At 42.0% G+C, this 15726-nt stretch overlaps 1 protein-coding gene across 12 annotated transcripts in view; it reads right to left on the reverse strand.

Annotated features, from left to right (window-relative positions):
• The window catches only part of Pds5b (PDS5 cohesin associated factor B), a 163223-nt gene that overhangs the window by 20051 nt on the left and 127446 nt on the right, over nt 1-15726 (reverse strand). For all 12 annotated transcript variants that reach the window (XM_076560106.1, XM_076560104.1, XM_076560103.1 and 9 more), the window contains exons 22-24: nt 10353-10421; nt 8887-9023; nt 6139-6262 (exon numbers count right to left, since the gene is read on the reverse strand). In XM_076560106.1, coding sequence (XP_076416221.1) covers nt 6139-6262; nt 8887-9023; nt 10353-10421 — 330 coding nt within the window. The remainder of the gene's footprint in view (nt 1-6138; nt 6263-8886; nt 9024-10352; nt 10422-15726) is intronic.

Here is a 15726-nt window from a genome sequence, read left to right on the forward strand (position 1 = left end):
AGTCACAACTCCAGATATGACCAAGTTGACATACAACCCGAGTCAGCGTTCATAACACAGAGTGTGACTCCACCTCAAGGCTGCAGTATTCAACTGGACCCAACAGCTGCCCATTACACTTTTAGACAATAAATACACTCTCAGAACAGATGAAACCAGTACACGCTCTCCCACTTACCCAAGTATGATTAAAACAATACTAATAAAGGAAGAGGCTGAGCATATAGCTCAGCACAGCACTGGCATCTTAGGCAAAGTATCTGATGACCTTATGACTTCCTTCACCCGACCCATGTCTCTCTAGAAAACTCCTCCTTGTTCTTTAGGGCAACTCATGTACCTTCTTCAGAGCAGCGGCATATAACCTGTATCCTGCGCTGGCCTATGCTCTGAGCACCCTGCACATCTTTAGCACAGATTGAGCCTGGTTAAGGTGTCCACCTTATTCATCTGTTGATTCCTCAAAGACAGGAACGATGTCTTTAAGACAGGAACAATGCTTTATGTACCCTTGCATCTAGGACTAGCACAGTAAACAGCACACAGTGGATCAGAATGTCTTCTCCTTCTTTAATTTTTTAAAAAATGTATTTATTTTAGGTGCATTGGTGTTTTTGCCTGCATGCATGTCTGTTTGAGGGTGTCAGATCTTGGGAGTTACATATAATTGTGAGGTACCATGTGGGTGCTGGGAATAGAATCCTGGTTCTCTGGAAGGGCAGTCAGAGCTCTTGAACCACTGAGCCACCCATCCAGTCCCCAGAATTTCTTCTACAAAGGAAACAGCTCCAATTTGTTTCCATGCATACAAACCCTTTCATAATTATACCCTCAGCTTGTGTGTTCTCTTAGTACTACAACTTTAGGTACCTCATTTCTTCAGTCTACGTCATTTATATGTCTTGCACTTATCTTTACTATTCCTCTATAACACAGGGATTGATCCTAGCGCCCCAGAATGTTAGACAAGAGCTCTACACTAGCTGGGCTCTACCCGTAGCACTTGGACATTTTCTGATTTTGTTCTTTCAGAGTTTTATTTTTATGTGCATATATGTTTTGCATGCATGTATGTAATGTGCATCAAGTGGGTACCTGATGCCTGTGGAGGCAAGAAGTGGGAGTAAGGTCCCCTGAAACTGGAGTTACAGACAGTTGTGAGCTCCCATGTGGGTGCTGGAAACCAAACACAGGTCTTCTGGAAGAGCAGCCAGTGCTCTTGCTGGGTGAGCCATCTTGTCAGCCCCAACACTTCGTTTCTGGGTTTGTTGTTCTTGTTTTTGACACAAGGTCTCATTATCCTACCACTTGAGCCTCCTTACTGCTGAGACTATAGGCAGGTACCATTATGCCTGGTTAATGCAGGTGGGTAGGGACGTGTCATATGCCAATCTTTAAGCTCTTATGGTATGTATTCCCTTTCATTTAATTTCATTTTCAGCATACCTAGTACTTTTCAAAAAGTACTCAAGTGTCCACAGAAACTCAGTCTTTCTACTATCACACTCAATAGTTACCCATCAGAACTAGTGAGGAACAAACATATACATCTATCATGAAAATATCCAATTTACTACAAACTTCATAATCAAAGTCAACTTATTTTAACATATTCATCAGTGAAGAGACCATTCTTTAAAAATGACCCCACTCAGACACCCCACCCTCTTACTGAGACACACTCTTAATGACAGTTCTGTCCCTCTCACCAACAGCTCAGCATTTAATAGCCCAATGCAAATTTGTTATAAAGCCAGCTTATCAATCACTTTAAAACTACCAGCCTTCAGTTATTAATGACAGAAGACTGTTAGCTCATAGACAAGGAGCTAAGAATTCACTACAGAAAAGACAAACTGAATGCAGAGACGTTTCAGGAGGTGCTACTACTAAGGGATGGAGGTCTCACAAGCTTAAGAAGATGGGTACCTTACTCACATAAAGATGTGCAATAAAGAAGAGCAATACAGTGTGACCAACAACAAACTCTCATTATACTTCCATAACTATGGTTATAAAAAATAACTGGTTAAAAATTACACAGTCTTTTGCCTCACAATATCAAGTTGGAGTCCAAACTAGTTCACTGCTACAAACCTGATTTTGTCTTCCCATACCCCGGTCTACTTTCAGAGGCCTTCTGAACACAAACAATTCTCAGAACTTCTTTAGCACCTCAGAAGTAGCTGAGCTACTACTCTGTGTACCTCACTGTATTATCAACACTTATCTGTATTTTCTATTCTAAGAGGCTGCTAGCTTTTGGACGACTGCAATCATGACTTACTCAGCTTTGCATTTCTAGTATCTAGAACAATATATAGCTCAAAAGAAAACAAGGTACATTTTTTTATGAACTGAATTTCCAATTCTAAATACCTAAGCAATTATGAACTGCGTTGTCATATTATTCAGTCTTATCTATTCCTGCACATTTAATGTCTGTTCAAATATACAACAATAATACATTTTAAAAACTTTTATGTGTATTAGTGTTTTGCCATGGGAAGTTTGGAGTCCCCTGGAACTGGAGTTACAGACAATTGTGAGCTGCCATGTGAGACTTGAACCCAGATCCTCTGAAGAGCTCCAGTGCTCTTAACCCCCGCCGGGCCATCTCTGTGGCCCCACAACAATACTTCTTTCACAGAGGCCCAACTCCAGGAAGCAAGCAAAGCACACACAGGGAAGGTGAAGGCACACACAGGGAAGGTAAAGGCACACACAGGGAAGGTGAAGGCACACACACACAGGGAAGGTGAAGGCACACACACACAGGGAAGGTAAAGGCACACACAGGGAAGGTGAAGGCACACACACACAGGGAAGGTGAAGGCACACACACACAGGGAAGGTGAAGGCACACACACACAGGGAAGGTGAAAGCACACACACACAGGGAAGGTGAAGGCACACACACACAGGGAAGGTGAAGGCACACACACACAGGGAAGGTGAAGGCACACACAGGGAAGGTGAAGGCACACACACACAGGGAAGGTGAAGGCACGCACACACAGGGAAGGTGAAGGCACACACGCACAGGGAAGGTGAAGGCACACACACACAGGGAAGGTGAAGGCACACACACACAGGGAAGGTGAAGGCACACACAGGGAAGGTGAAGGCACACACACACAGGGAAGGTGAAGGCACGCACACACAGGGAAGGTGAAGGCACACACACACAGGGAAGGTGAAGGCACACACACACAGGGAAGGTGAAGGCACACACACACAGGGAAGGTGAAGGCACGCACACACAGGGAAGGTGAAGGCACACACACACAGGGAAGGTGAAGGCACACACACACAGGGAAGGTGAAGGCACACACACACAGGGAAGGTGAAGGCACACACGCACAGGGAAGGTGAAGGCACACACACACAGGGAAGGTGAAGGCACGCACAGGGAAGGTGAAGGCACACACACACAGGGAAGGTGAAGGCACACACAGGGAAGGTGAAGGCACACACACACAGGGAAGGTGAAGGCACGCACACACAGGGAAGGTGAAGGCACACACACACAGGGAAGGTGAAGGCACGCACAGGGAAGGTGAAGGCACACACACACAGGGAAGGTGAAGGCACGCACAGGGAAGGTGAAGGCACACACACACAGGGAAGGTGAAGGCACGCACAGGGAAGGTGAAGGCACACACACACAGGGAAGGTGAAGGCACACACACACAGGGAAGGTGAAGGCACAGAAACACAGGGAAGGTGAAGGCACACACAGGGAAGGTGAAGGCACACACACACAGGGAAGGTGAAGGCACTCACACACAGGGAAGGTGAAGGCACACACACACAGGGAAGGTGAAGGCACGCACAGGGAAGGTGAAGGCACGCACAGGGAAGGTGAAGGCACACACGCACAGGGAAGGTGAAGGCACGCACACACAGGGAAGGTGAAGGCACGCACACACAGGGAAGGTGAAGGCACACACACACAGGGAAGGTGAAGGCACACACGCACAGGGAAGGTGAAGGCACACACAGGGAAGGTGAAGGCACACACGCACAGGGAAGGTGAAGGCACACACAGGGAAGGTGAAGGCACACACACACAGGGAAGGTGAAGGCACACACTGGGAAGGTGAAGGCACACACACACAGGGAAGGTGAAGGCACACACACACAGGGAAGGTGAAGGCACGCACACACAGGGAAGGTGAAGGCACACACACACAGGGAAGGTGAAGGCACGCACAGGGAAGGTGAAGGCACGCACAGGGAAGGTGAAGGCACACACGCACAGGGAAGGTGAAGGCACGCACACACAGGGAAGGTGAAGGCACGCACACACAGGGAAGGTGAAGGCACACACACACAGGGAAGGTGAAGGCACACACGCACAGGGAAGGTGAAGGCACACACAGGGAAGGTGAAGGCACACACGCACAGGGAAGGTGAAGGCACACACAGGGAAGGTGAAGGCACACACACACAGGGAAGGTGAAGGCACACACTGGGAAGGTGAAGGCACACACACACAGGGAAGGTGAAGGCACACACAGGGAAGGTGAAGGCACGCACAGGCTGAGGCTGTACGCCAGCAGGGTGAGACTAAAATCTGCAGGGGTTCCAACACAGAGACTGCATCCAGCTAGGAAAACTGGGCAAGTTGTGGGAAAGGTCACACCTGAGCTTCCTGTAACAGGTGAATGCCGGTGTGTGCAGATGGAAGGAGGAGATGAAAACTAGCAACAGAACACAGGATAAATAAAAGTGCTCGCTTCCACTGAAATGAGGCGATGAATGGTGCTTTACTGTAAAGCGGTGGTTCTCAACCGTCCTGATGCTACAACCCTTTAATACAGTTCCTCACGTTGTGGTGAACCCAACCATATTTTAGTTGCTACTTCATAACTGCAATTTTGCAAATCATTATGAATCATAACATAAAGAGCTGTGTTTCCCGATGGCTGTACCCCACGGGTTGAGAACCACTACTGTAGAGGCAGCATTAAAGATGTCCAAGTGTGTGTTTAGATGCTACAGTAGAGAGGCTCCAGTATCAGGTCATAAAACACGTCGTCGCCCTCCACCCCCCACCCCATTTCAAGCAAGTATGAGCTCTTAAATGTGTTTGACCAGGAGAATAACAGGATGAGAATTGTGGTTAGGGAAATGTATCCAACAACAGACAAGGTCTCCAAACAACAGTCTTGGTGAGAGACTGTTAGGAGCCTGGAAGAGTGTAGCAGCAGGACAGTTACCACAAACCAGAAGGTAGCTCTGAGGGTCAAGGCTTCTGCAACAACTGGAAAAATACGCAGGGAGGCAAGCTTAGGTCATGTCTTAGATTTACTGATGCATGTGTTTATGTATTCTCACTTTTAAAGATTAATTTTATTTTAAAAAATTTATTTTGAATACTTCTACCTTGAAACTGTGTACTCTGTGTCTTCAAAAATGAAAACCCAGGAACATAGCTTTATAAAATATTGGTAATAGTTGTTCCTCCTTATTCACAGATTCTGCATTTAGGAATCTGCCTGATCATTTATTTGTAATCCAAAATCAACACCTGCATCAATGATAGAGTTGTTAGCGAACAGATGTGCAGGGCATCCAACACAGAAGGAGCCTGCTGTGCCTATCCCTAGAGAGAAGGTCAGCCTCGTCTCTGTGGTCTACCTGGTGACACACTGTACACATGCTGTTCTTGTTGGTGACCGACATTTAAACAGCTCCCAACAAGTGATGAAATGCCGCAGCCTCAGCACAAGACCACACTGTGCCTTACAGAGAAAAATGCATATGCTACAGTAAAGCCTCACTGAGGAATGAGCAGTGGTGTGTTTGTTAATGAGCTGTGCACATAAATGAGGTGTTCTTAAGCAGATACGCAGAGAACAGGCTGTACACCGACTGGAGTCTTAAAGCAAGTTCCCTGTATCTCCTTGTGGAGCAAAGGTTCAGCCAGCGCAAGGCTCACTCAGTGCTTCTGGGAAGTGTGTAGACTAGAACAATGATGTAGTTACACACTGTGCTGCGTAGGAAACCAAATGCCAATTTTAGACTGTGCAGTGTTTCTCATGAAAACATTCCAGGCTCTGACGCTACCGCAGCAATTTCTTCCTGTGCCCAAGAGCACACAATGACAACCCCATGAGCCACTGCCCTTACATTGATGGCCAGTGCGCAGAGCTGGTACTGCTCCAGTGTGATGATCTCGTGGTAGCAGGGCTCCTGTGCCAACTTCACAATGGCACTCCCAGCAGCGAGTCTCAGGCGTGACATATCCGGTTTACTAAAAGAGAGCAAAAGCGATGTGAGCAAGACTTCTGTGTGCAGGGTGGGGTGGGGGGGCACACCTTCTCACCTCACTCATCTAATGCTTAAGACAAGCCTCTGTAGGAGAAAGCAGACCGTCCCAGACTCTGGACACTCACCACCTCCTCACAATGCACACTCTGAAATCCTAGGCCAAAGCAGTGCTCCAAAGGAGACTTTCCTGGAAGGGGATGAGGTCGAGAGGGCAGAACCCTCAGGACTTACAAAGAGGATGGGGTATGGAGCTTGTTTGTACTTTCTGCCATATGGGTCACAGCAGTCAGTCTACACACAGCACAGAACTCTCAGAGAACCCAACCAATGCCAATGGCTCTTAAATATGGTGGTGCCAGCTACTACTAAAGCCATTCAGTTTTCTGGTCCTACACACCCTAACCTAGGCAGGAAGAGAAGACATCTATTTCTATGTTGGTTTGCCTGTTAACGTTTTAAGTCTAGTACTACTGATTTGTGTGCAAAGATGTTTACTCCCAGGTCAGCATGAATGTCTTTACTTGCTAATTTGTCTCTCACAACTACTGCATCAAACATACAAGAATCATGAGGGGGCTGGAGAGATGGCTAAGTGGTTAAGAGCACTGGCTGCTCTTTCAGAGGACCTGGATTCAATTCCCAGCACCCACATGGTAGCTCACAACTGTCTATAACTCCTGTTCCCGGGGATTTAACACTCTCACACATGCATACATGCAGGCAAAACACCAATGTACATAAAATACAAATAAATAATTAAAAACAAAGGATCATGACAGCAGGTGGAGTGGCTGACATACTCCCACAGGCATACACAAGTGAAACAGCTCATAGTAAAAGCAGCTGATAAGTGGTAGATCTAAATTTGAGTATGTGCAGTCTGACTTCAGCCTGTCAATGTTCTTAACTTCTTAAGTATAGCCAGGAATAACACAAACAACTACGTATAAAACAATGTAATTAATAAATTGTATTAGCACCAAAGATTTTCTCTGCCAGGCTGAGCTTGCAAATTTATCTCAAATGCGGCATGAATTTTAAATCAAAACATTTTTACATGTAATAGACATGTCTAAATTATTAAAGGAAAGCAACAAATTAGAATAAAAATGGTAAGCACATGCACTGTCTATAGTACTAAGTTTTCTTTTTATTATTTCACTTCAGAAATATGTACTGTTAAATTCTAGGCACAGTGGACACTATGAATAAAACATACAAGGAGAACAGATTAGGGGTGGAGGTGGTGGCTCAGTGTTAACAGTGTTTGCCTAGCATGTGAAGTCCTAGGTCTGATGTCCAGTACTATCAAAGTGGAGAGTGAAATGGGGGGGGGGGGGGCTGGAAGAAGAGGATGAATATGGAAAGGTAGAAGGCAGCTGACACTCACCATCTGGTTTTCTCATTAAAGAACTTAGATGTATTAAGGAGGGAAATTACTCTATTTTTAGATTGCTAAGAAGTGTCTGTCACTAAACAGCATCTGAGACCAACTCTACATTTATCTAATGCTGATAAAATAATCCGTGTTATCATCCATGTTCCTATATGCTATATAATGCTGGGAATACTTCAAATAACCTAATATATTTAACTGTACTACAGTGGTACACTCAGTTGTTGTTGGGGGCACTGAGAAGTTGAAGTAACTTGGTAAAGTTCACCTAACTAGAAAGTGCTAAGAGCCAAGGTCTGAATCTGCCTGGAGTATGTAGTTTCAGGATCTGAATCTGAGTTTCAATCACAGTACAGTCAATTAGCCCTTAAAACAGCAAAATCAATACTTCAGTCCCTCATAGAAAAATGGCATCACTTTTGCACAGTCTCCCCACAGACCTTCTTCATTCAGCTCTGGGTTACAAGGCAAGCAGCGGCTACGCTGCATGGTGCAGCAAATGGTAAGGGAGGTCCATGCAGCACTCTCAACACAGAGAAAATAATGGCTTTCTGGGTATTTTAGATTCCACAGATGTGGACTTATCAACAGGGAGCACTAAATTATGTTTCATCATACAAACAAAAACAGTGTGTGCATTTTAAAGGACATGCATCAAGCATATTTTTAAGTTTTTTTGTTTTCTGCATTCTAGAAACAGATTCACTAACTTGTTTTTTCCTGTAAGACACTAGCAAACCTGTCAAACATTAGTTCTAGATCTCTGCACTAGCAGTTATACATGGACTGTGACAGAAAGCAAGAATATATCACTTAAAATACTTGGCAGTGTCTAGATGGCAGAACACTATCAGACATGTGATATTATATTATCCATATTATATTATTATATTGCAATAACCACCATGTAAAAGCATATTACAATAAAACACATGAATACCTACAAAATAATACTAATTATCCCCCTCACACATGAGACAGGGTTTCTCTGTGTAGTTTTGGTGCCTGTCTTGGAACTCACTCTGTAGCCCAGGCTGGCCTCAAACTCACAGAGATCCACCTGGCTCTGCCTCTGGAGTGCTGGGATTAAAGGTGTGAGCCACCACTACCCAGCCTAATTACCGTTTTAAAAATAAATTCTAACATATAACAGTTACACCAGGAGTTGAGATATTATACAACCCAAATATTTGGAAACAGTAACTACATACCTAATTTTCCCCTGTTCTGTCAAATCTCCATCACTATGTAATATGGTTGTTAGTAATCTGAGGGTAGAAGTTCCTGATTTACTGTGATTATTTTTCATTCCAAGTAGCCATCGAACCATCATTTTAATAGCCTGAATCTATTAAAAAAAAATTGACCAATTAAGCATTGTTATGTTTAAAGAAGTTCCACATCAACTTTAAAAACTAGAAAAAGGAGGGAGCATCTTAAGAAAAGACAAAATGAATTACTCCTTTCTATGTACAGGAAGATAACAGTGTTTTAAGTCAGAGTTGTTTTAACCTCCAGGAAAGTGGCAAACAAAACAAAAAACAAAAACACAAACCCATTTCCCTTGAGTTCTTTTGTTGCTGCTCTTGAATGTTTTGCACCTTGTCCTTTAGGAACAGAATTAGAATCATGCGAACTCCCCTAAGCAGAAAGAGTTCCCAACTGCCTGCCTAAGAACGGACATCACTTTCATACACTTTACGATGATGAAGCATGTGAGTACTTCTGCACTTATGACCGTCTTTGACATACCTTTCTGTTTTTTTTTTTTTTTTTGATTTATCTCAATTTTCAAAAAAACAAAGGCAACAATAACTGAGCTTGAACAGTGCCAGCACACAGCAGCCCCAAGGGTCCCTTTCCTGGGCATTTGGTGAGTGCACACTCGGCCTAAATGGCCTGTCTTCTCATCCAGTGTTGCCTCTATGATACAGGACTGCTGCTTGAGACTAATGCTGAGACCCCAATGCAGCCAGTATCATTCAGTGATGGAGCCACAGATGTAAAGGAAGGACTGCTCTACAGGTGTGCGGACAAACCAGAATCTGAGGCTGCAACAATATGCTAACATAATTCAAGATACAGAGCATAAACAAATACATACAAAGAGAAAGATGGCAGGACAGACAATGTGGGAGTGAGCCCAGAAGAAATTCCAAGAAAAAAAGTCAACAAATGTCAACAATTCAGTTTATTTGCTCCTAACTTTTAAACCGTCACAAATACACTGAAATAAAGTTGACACCACATGACTTTAACAAACCAATGCTCTGTATTTTAGTGACAAGTAATTCCTTATTTATAAACCCAAATTCAAGAATTATTAAATGTTTTTTAAAATAAAAACTTTGATTAAATCCCAAGGAAAAAATAATTTTAAAACCTGGATTAGCATCATTACTAAACAGCAGTACCAGGAGACAACACTAGTCACCCCATTAAACGGCTAATTTCTAAGAAGCAGAAATATGGAAGCAGACTTCAAATCTTTCCCCTCATCCTCGGTCACATGCTGCTGCTCAGAAGGCACTGGGCTGCACTTCACTGCCCTACAATCTCCCAACACATGAAACCCTGGACCACAGTAAAGGCAAATTCTTGACTTTAATGGCCACCCACATCTATTACTTGATATAGTGAGTGTACTAAGAAAAACAAATCTATGTATGTTACTCACTTTGACCATTGTCTCAGGAGAGACTTCTTCATCTGGAACCCAAAGCTTAGTTGTCTTTTTTCCTGGAAGCTAGACAAAAGGTGGAAACATGAAAACGTAAGCATGAATTCTTATGTTCAATTAATATTTACTGAATAAGAGAAGAGCAGGCGAGTCACTCACCTGCCAGGTGAACCATCCCACTCCCTAGATTCTGTTCCCCCAAACTCTCGCACAGCCTTGCCCTTGCCCTTCCACCTCCTCACCCCTGCTTGATGGGCACTGCCCCAACCAACCCCAGCGGACTTCCACTCTGAGATACAAGCAACACCAGTCGGAACAGAGACCCCTACTACAACAAGGCCAAGCTAACCACCAGAAGACCTGCTCCCCACCTGGACAGAGACTCCCCACTAGGTTAGAGGTCACGCCAGTTGCCAGAAATCCAGGTCACCAAGACTAGAAGACCAAAGAGGAAACAGAAACTAAGGAACAAAACACCCATCCAACAAAGACAAACTAGAAATCAATACCACAACCTATAATCATCGCAAACCCGATGCCTAACTGTCAAAAAGAGCCAGGGCAATCTGTCTCCAACAGAGCCCAGAGATCCTATGACAGCAAGACCTGAAAATTACAGCACAGCCAAAGCATAAGAAACGACCGTAAGACCAACTTAATTAAGATGACAGAGGTTCTTAAGGAGGAAATAAAAAACTCCCTTCAAGAAATTGAGGAAAAGATAACCAAAAAATTGGAGGAAATCAATAAACCCCTTAATACCAAGAAAACCAAACAGGTGAAGGAAACTATTCAAGATCTGAAAAACAAAATAGAAGCAATAAAGAAAACACAAACTGGAATTCTGGAAATAGAAAATCTGGGTAAGAGAAAAGGAACTACAGATGTAGGCATAACCAACAGAATACAAGAGATGAAAGAGAATCTTAGGTGTTAAAGATACGATAGAAGAAATAAATTCATTGGTCAAAGAAAATGTTAATCTAAAAAACTCCTAACACAAAACATCCAGGAAATCTGAGACACTATGAAAAGATCAAACCTAAGAATAATAGGAATAGAAGAAGGAGAAGAATCCCGACTCAAAAACCCAGGAAATAATCTGGGCATTGGTGGCACAAGTCTTTAATCCCAGCATGGGGGGGGGGGCGGGGGAAGGGCCAGAGGCAGGTGGATCTCTGTGAGTTCGAGGCCAGCCTGGTCTACAAAGAGAGTTTCAGGACAGCTAGAGCTGTTACACAGAGAAACCCTGTCTTGAAAAACAAAAACAAAACAAAACAAAACAAAAAAAAAAAACAGAAAATGTGTTCAACAAAACCACAGAAGAAAATTTTATTAACCTAGAAGGACATGCCTATAGAGGCACAAGAAGCTTACAGAACTTCAAATAGATTGGACCAGGAAAAAAAAAGTCCCAGTGCCACATAATAATCAAAACATAAACACAGAATATAGAAAGAATATTAGACGCTGCAAAAGAAAAAGGCCAAGTAACACATAAATGCAGGCCTATCAGAATTATACCCAAGTTCTCAACCAAACTCTAAAAGCAGAAGGGCTTCAATTTGCAGACTCTAAGAGACCACAGATGCCAGCCCAGACTACTATACCCAGCAAAACTTTCAATCACCCATAGATGGAAAAACAAAATATTCCATGATAAAGTGAAATTTAAACAACAGCTATTCACAATTCCAGCCCTAAAACCAGGTACTAGAGAGAATACACCAGCCCAAGGAAGTTAACTACACTTACAAAAACCACAGGCAATATATCTCACACCAGCAAAATCCAAAGAAGGGAGACAGACAGACAGACAGACAGACACACACCACCACCACCACCACCAACAACAACAACAACAACAACAACAAAACAGGAATTAACAATTACTGGTCATTAATGTCTCTCGATATCTAGGGACTCAATTCACCAATAAAAAGGCATAGGCTAATAGAATGGACACGAAAACAGGATCCATCCTTCTGCTGCAAACAAGAAACACACCTCAACACTAAAGATAGACATTACCTCAGAGTAAAGAGTTGGAAAAAGATTTTCCAATCAAACAGACCTAAGTAAGAAGTAGCTATTCTAATATCTAACAAAATGGGCATCAAACCAAAGTTAATCAAAAGAGACAGAGAAGGACATTTCATACTCATTAAAGAAAAAAATCCACCAAGATGACATCTTACTTCTGAACATCTATGCCCCAAATGCAAGGGCACACACATTTGTAAAAGAAACATTATTAAAGCTTAAACCATACACCAAGCCCCATATATTAATAGTGGGAGACTTCAACACCCACTCCCAGACATTATAAATCAAATGGACCTAATATAAATCTACAGAACAGTTCACCCCAACACCAAAGAAGATACCTTCTTCTCAGTACCTCATGGAACCTTCTCCAAAATTGACCACATGCTCAGTCAGTTGCAAAGCAAGTCTCAACAGAAATAAGAAAATTGAAACAACCCCCTGTACTTACCAGACCACCATGGAGTAAAGCTGGAATTCAACAACAACAAAAGCAACAGAAAGCCTACAAACTCATGAAAATTGAACTCTCTACTGAATGACCACTGGATCCAGAGAGAAATAAAGAAATTCAACACTTTCTAGAATTCAATGAAAATGAATGCACAACATACCCAAACATATGGGACACAATGAAAGAAGTACTAAGAGGGATGTTTATAACACTAATTGCCTTCATAAGGAATTTGGAGAAATCTCACACTAGCAACTTAACAGCACACCTAAAAGCTCTAGAACAAAAAGTAACAAACATATCCAAGAAGAAATGATCAAACTCAGGGCTAAAACCAATAAAATGAAACAAAGAGAACAAAACAAAGAATCAATTAACAAAGAGTTCTTTGAGAAAAATCAATAAAACAGACAAATCTTTACTCAAACTAATTAAAAGACAGAAAATGTACCAATGAACAAAATCAAGGTTGAGAAGGGGGACATAACAGACACTGAGGAAATCCAAAGAATCATTAGGTCATACTTCAAAAACCTGTACTCCACAAAATTGGAAAATCTGAAAGAAATGGACAATTTTCTCTATAGATATCACTTACCAAAGTAAAGTCAAGATCATATAAACAATTTAAATAGATCTATAACCCCTAAGGAAATAGAAGCAGTAATTAAACGTCTCCCAAGCAAAAGAAAAAAAAAAAAAATCCACAGGGCCAGATGATTTCAGCACAGAATTCTACCAGAATTTCAAAGAGCTAATACCAATAGCCCTCAAATCGTTCCACACACTAGAAATAGAAGAGATATCTCGCTAAATTCATTTTGTGAGGCCATAGTCACCCTGATACCCAAATCACACAAAGACATAACAAAGAAAAAGAATTACAGACCAATTTCACTCATAAACATTGATGCAAAAATACTCAATAAAATGCTCACAAACTGAATCCAATAACATATCAAATAGATCATCTACCATGATCAAGTAGGCTTCATCCCAGAGATGCCAGGGATGGTTTAACATACGAAAATCTGTCAATGTAATACACCATATAAACAAAGTGAAAGAAAAAAAAATAAAACCCACACGATCATCTCATTAGATGCTGAAAAAGCCTTTGACAAAATCCAACACCCCTTTATGATAAAAGTCTTGGAGAGATCAGGGATAAAAGGGACATACCTAAACATACTAAAAGCAATATAAAGTAAACCAATAGCCAACATCAAATTAAACAGAGAGAAACTTTCAGTAGCCCTCCTATACATAAATGATAAATGGGCTGAGAAAGAAATCAGAGAAAACAATACCCTTCACAATAGCCACAAATAATATAAAATATCTTGGTCTAACTCTAACCAAGCAAGTGAAAGACCCATATGACAAGAACTTCAAGTCTTTAAAGGAAGAAATTGGAGAAGATAACAGAAGATGGAAACATCTCCCATGCTCATGGATCAGTAGTATTAACATAATAAAAATGGCCATCTTACCAAAAGCAATCTACAGATTCAATACAATCCCCATCAAAATTCCAACACAATATTTCACAGACCTCGAAAGAACAATACTCAATTTTATATGGGGGAAAAAAAAACAGGATAGCTAAAACAATCCTGTATAATAAAGGAACTTCTGGAGGTATCACCATCCCTGACTTCAAGCTCTACTGTAGAGCTATAGTAAAAAAACAGCTTGGTATTGCTGTAAAAACAGACACGTGGATCAATGTAATCAAGTCGAAGACCAAGAAGAAAATCCACACACCTATGGATACTTGATTTCTGACAAAGAAGCCAAAATTATACAATGGGGAAAAAAAAAAGAAAGCATCTTCAACAAATGATGCTGGTATAACTGGATGTCGGCATGTAGAAGACTGTAAATAGATCCTATCTATCACCCTGTACAAAACTCAAGTCCAAGTGGATCAAAGGCCTAAGCATAAAACCAGATACACTGAACCTGATAGAACAGAAAATGAGGAATAGTCTTGAACACACTGGCACAGCAGACAACTTCCTGAACAGAATACCAACCTTTTAGAGGCACTAAGCTCAACAATTACTAAATGGGACCTCATTAAACTGAAAAGCTTCTATAACACAAAAGACACCACCAAAAGGACAAAATGGCAGGCTACAAGAATGGGAAAAGATCTTCACCAACCCCACAACCTACACAGGGCTGATCTCCTAAAGAACTCAAGACACTAGACATCAATAAACCAAATAATCCAATTAAAAAATAGGTACAGATCTAACAGAATCGCAACAGAAGAATTGCAAATGGCTAAGAAACACTTAAAGAAATGTTCACCATCCTTAGCCATCAGGGAAATACAGATCATAGTGAAGCTGAGTTTCCATCTGACACCTGTCAGAATGGCCAAGATGAAAAACACAAGTGACAGCTCATGCTGTCGAGGATGTGGAACAATGGGAATACTTCTCCACTGCTGGTGGGAGTGCAAACTTGTACAGACACTTTGGAAGTCAATATGTTGGTTTGTCAGAAAATTGGGAATCAACCTCAAGACCCAGCTCTATCACTCCTGGGCATATACCCAAAGGATGCTCTACCATTCCACAAGGATACTTGTTCAACTCTGTTCATAGCAGCTTTATTCATAATAGTCAGAAACTGCAAACAACCTAGATGTATTTCCCTCAACTGAAGAATGGATAAAGAAAATTTCATACATTTACACAATAGAGTATTACTCAGCGTTAAAACAATGACATCATGAAATGTGCTGGCGAATGGATGGACCTAGAAAAAATCATCCTGAGTGAGGTAACCCAGACCCAGAAAGAAAAACGTGGTATGTACTCACTAAAAAGTGGATATTAGCTGTTTAGCAAAAGATAA

The sequence above is a fragment of the Peromyscus maniculatus genome, chromosome 23 (genome assembly GCF_049852395.1).
Source record: "Peromyscus maniculatus bairdii isolate BWxNUB_F1_BW_parent chromosome 23, HU_Pman_BW_mat_3.1, whole genome shotgun sequence".
Classification (NCBI taxonomy): domain Eukaryota; kingdom Metazoa; phylum Chordata; class Mammalia; order Rodentia; family Cricetidae; genus Peromyscus; species Peromyscus maniculatus.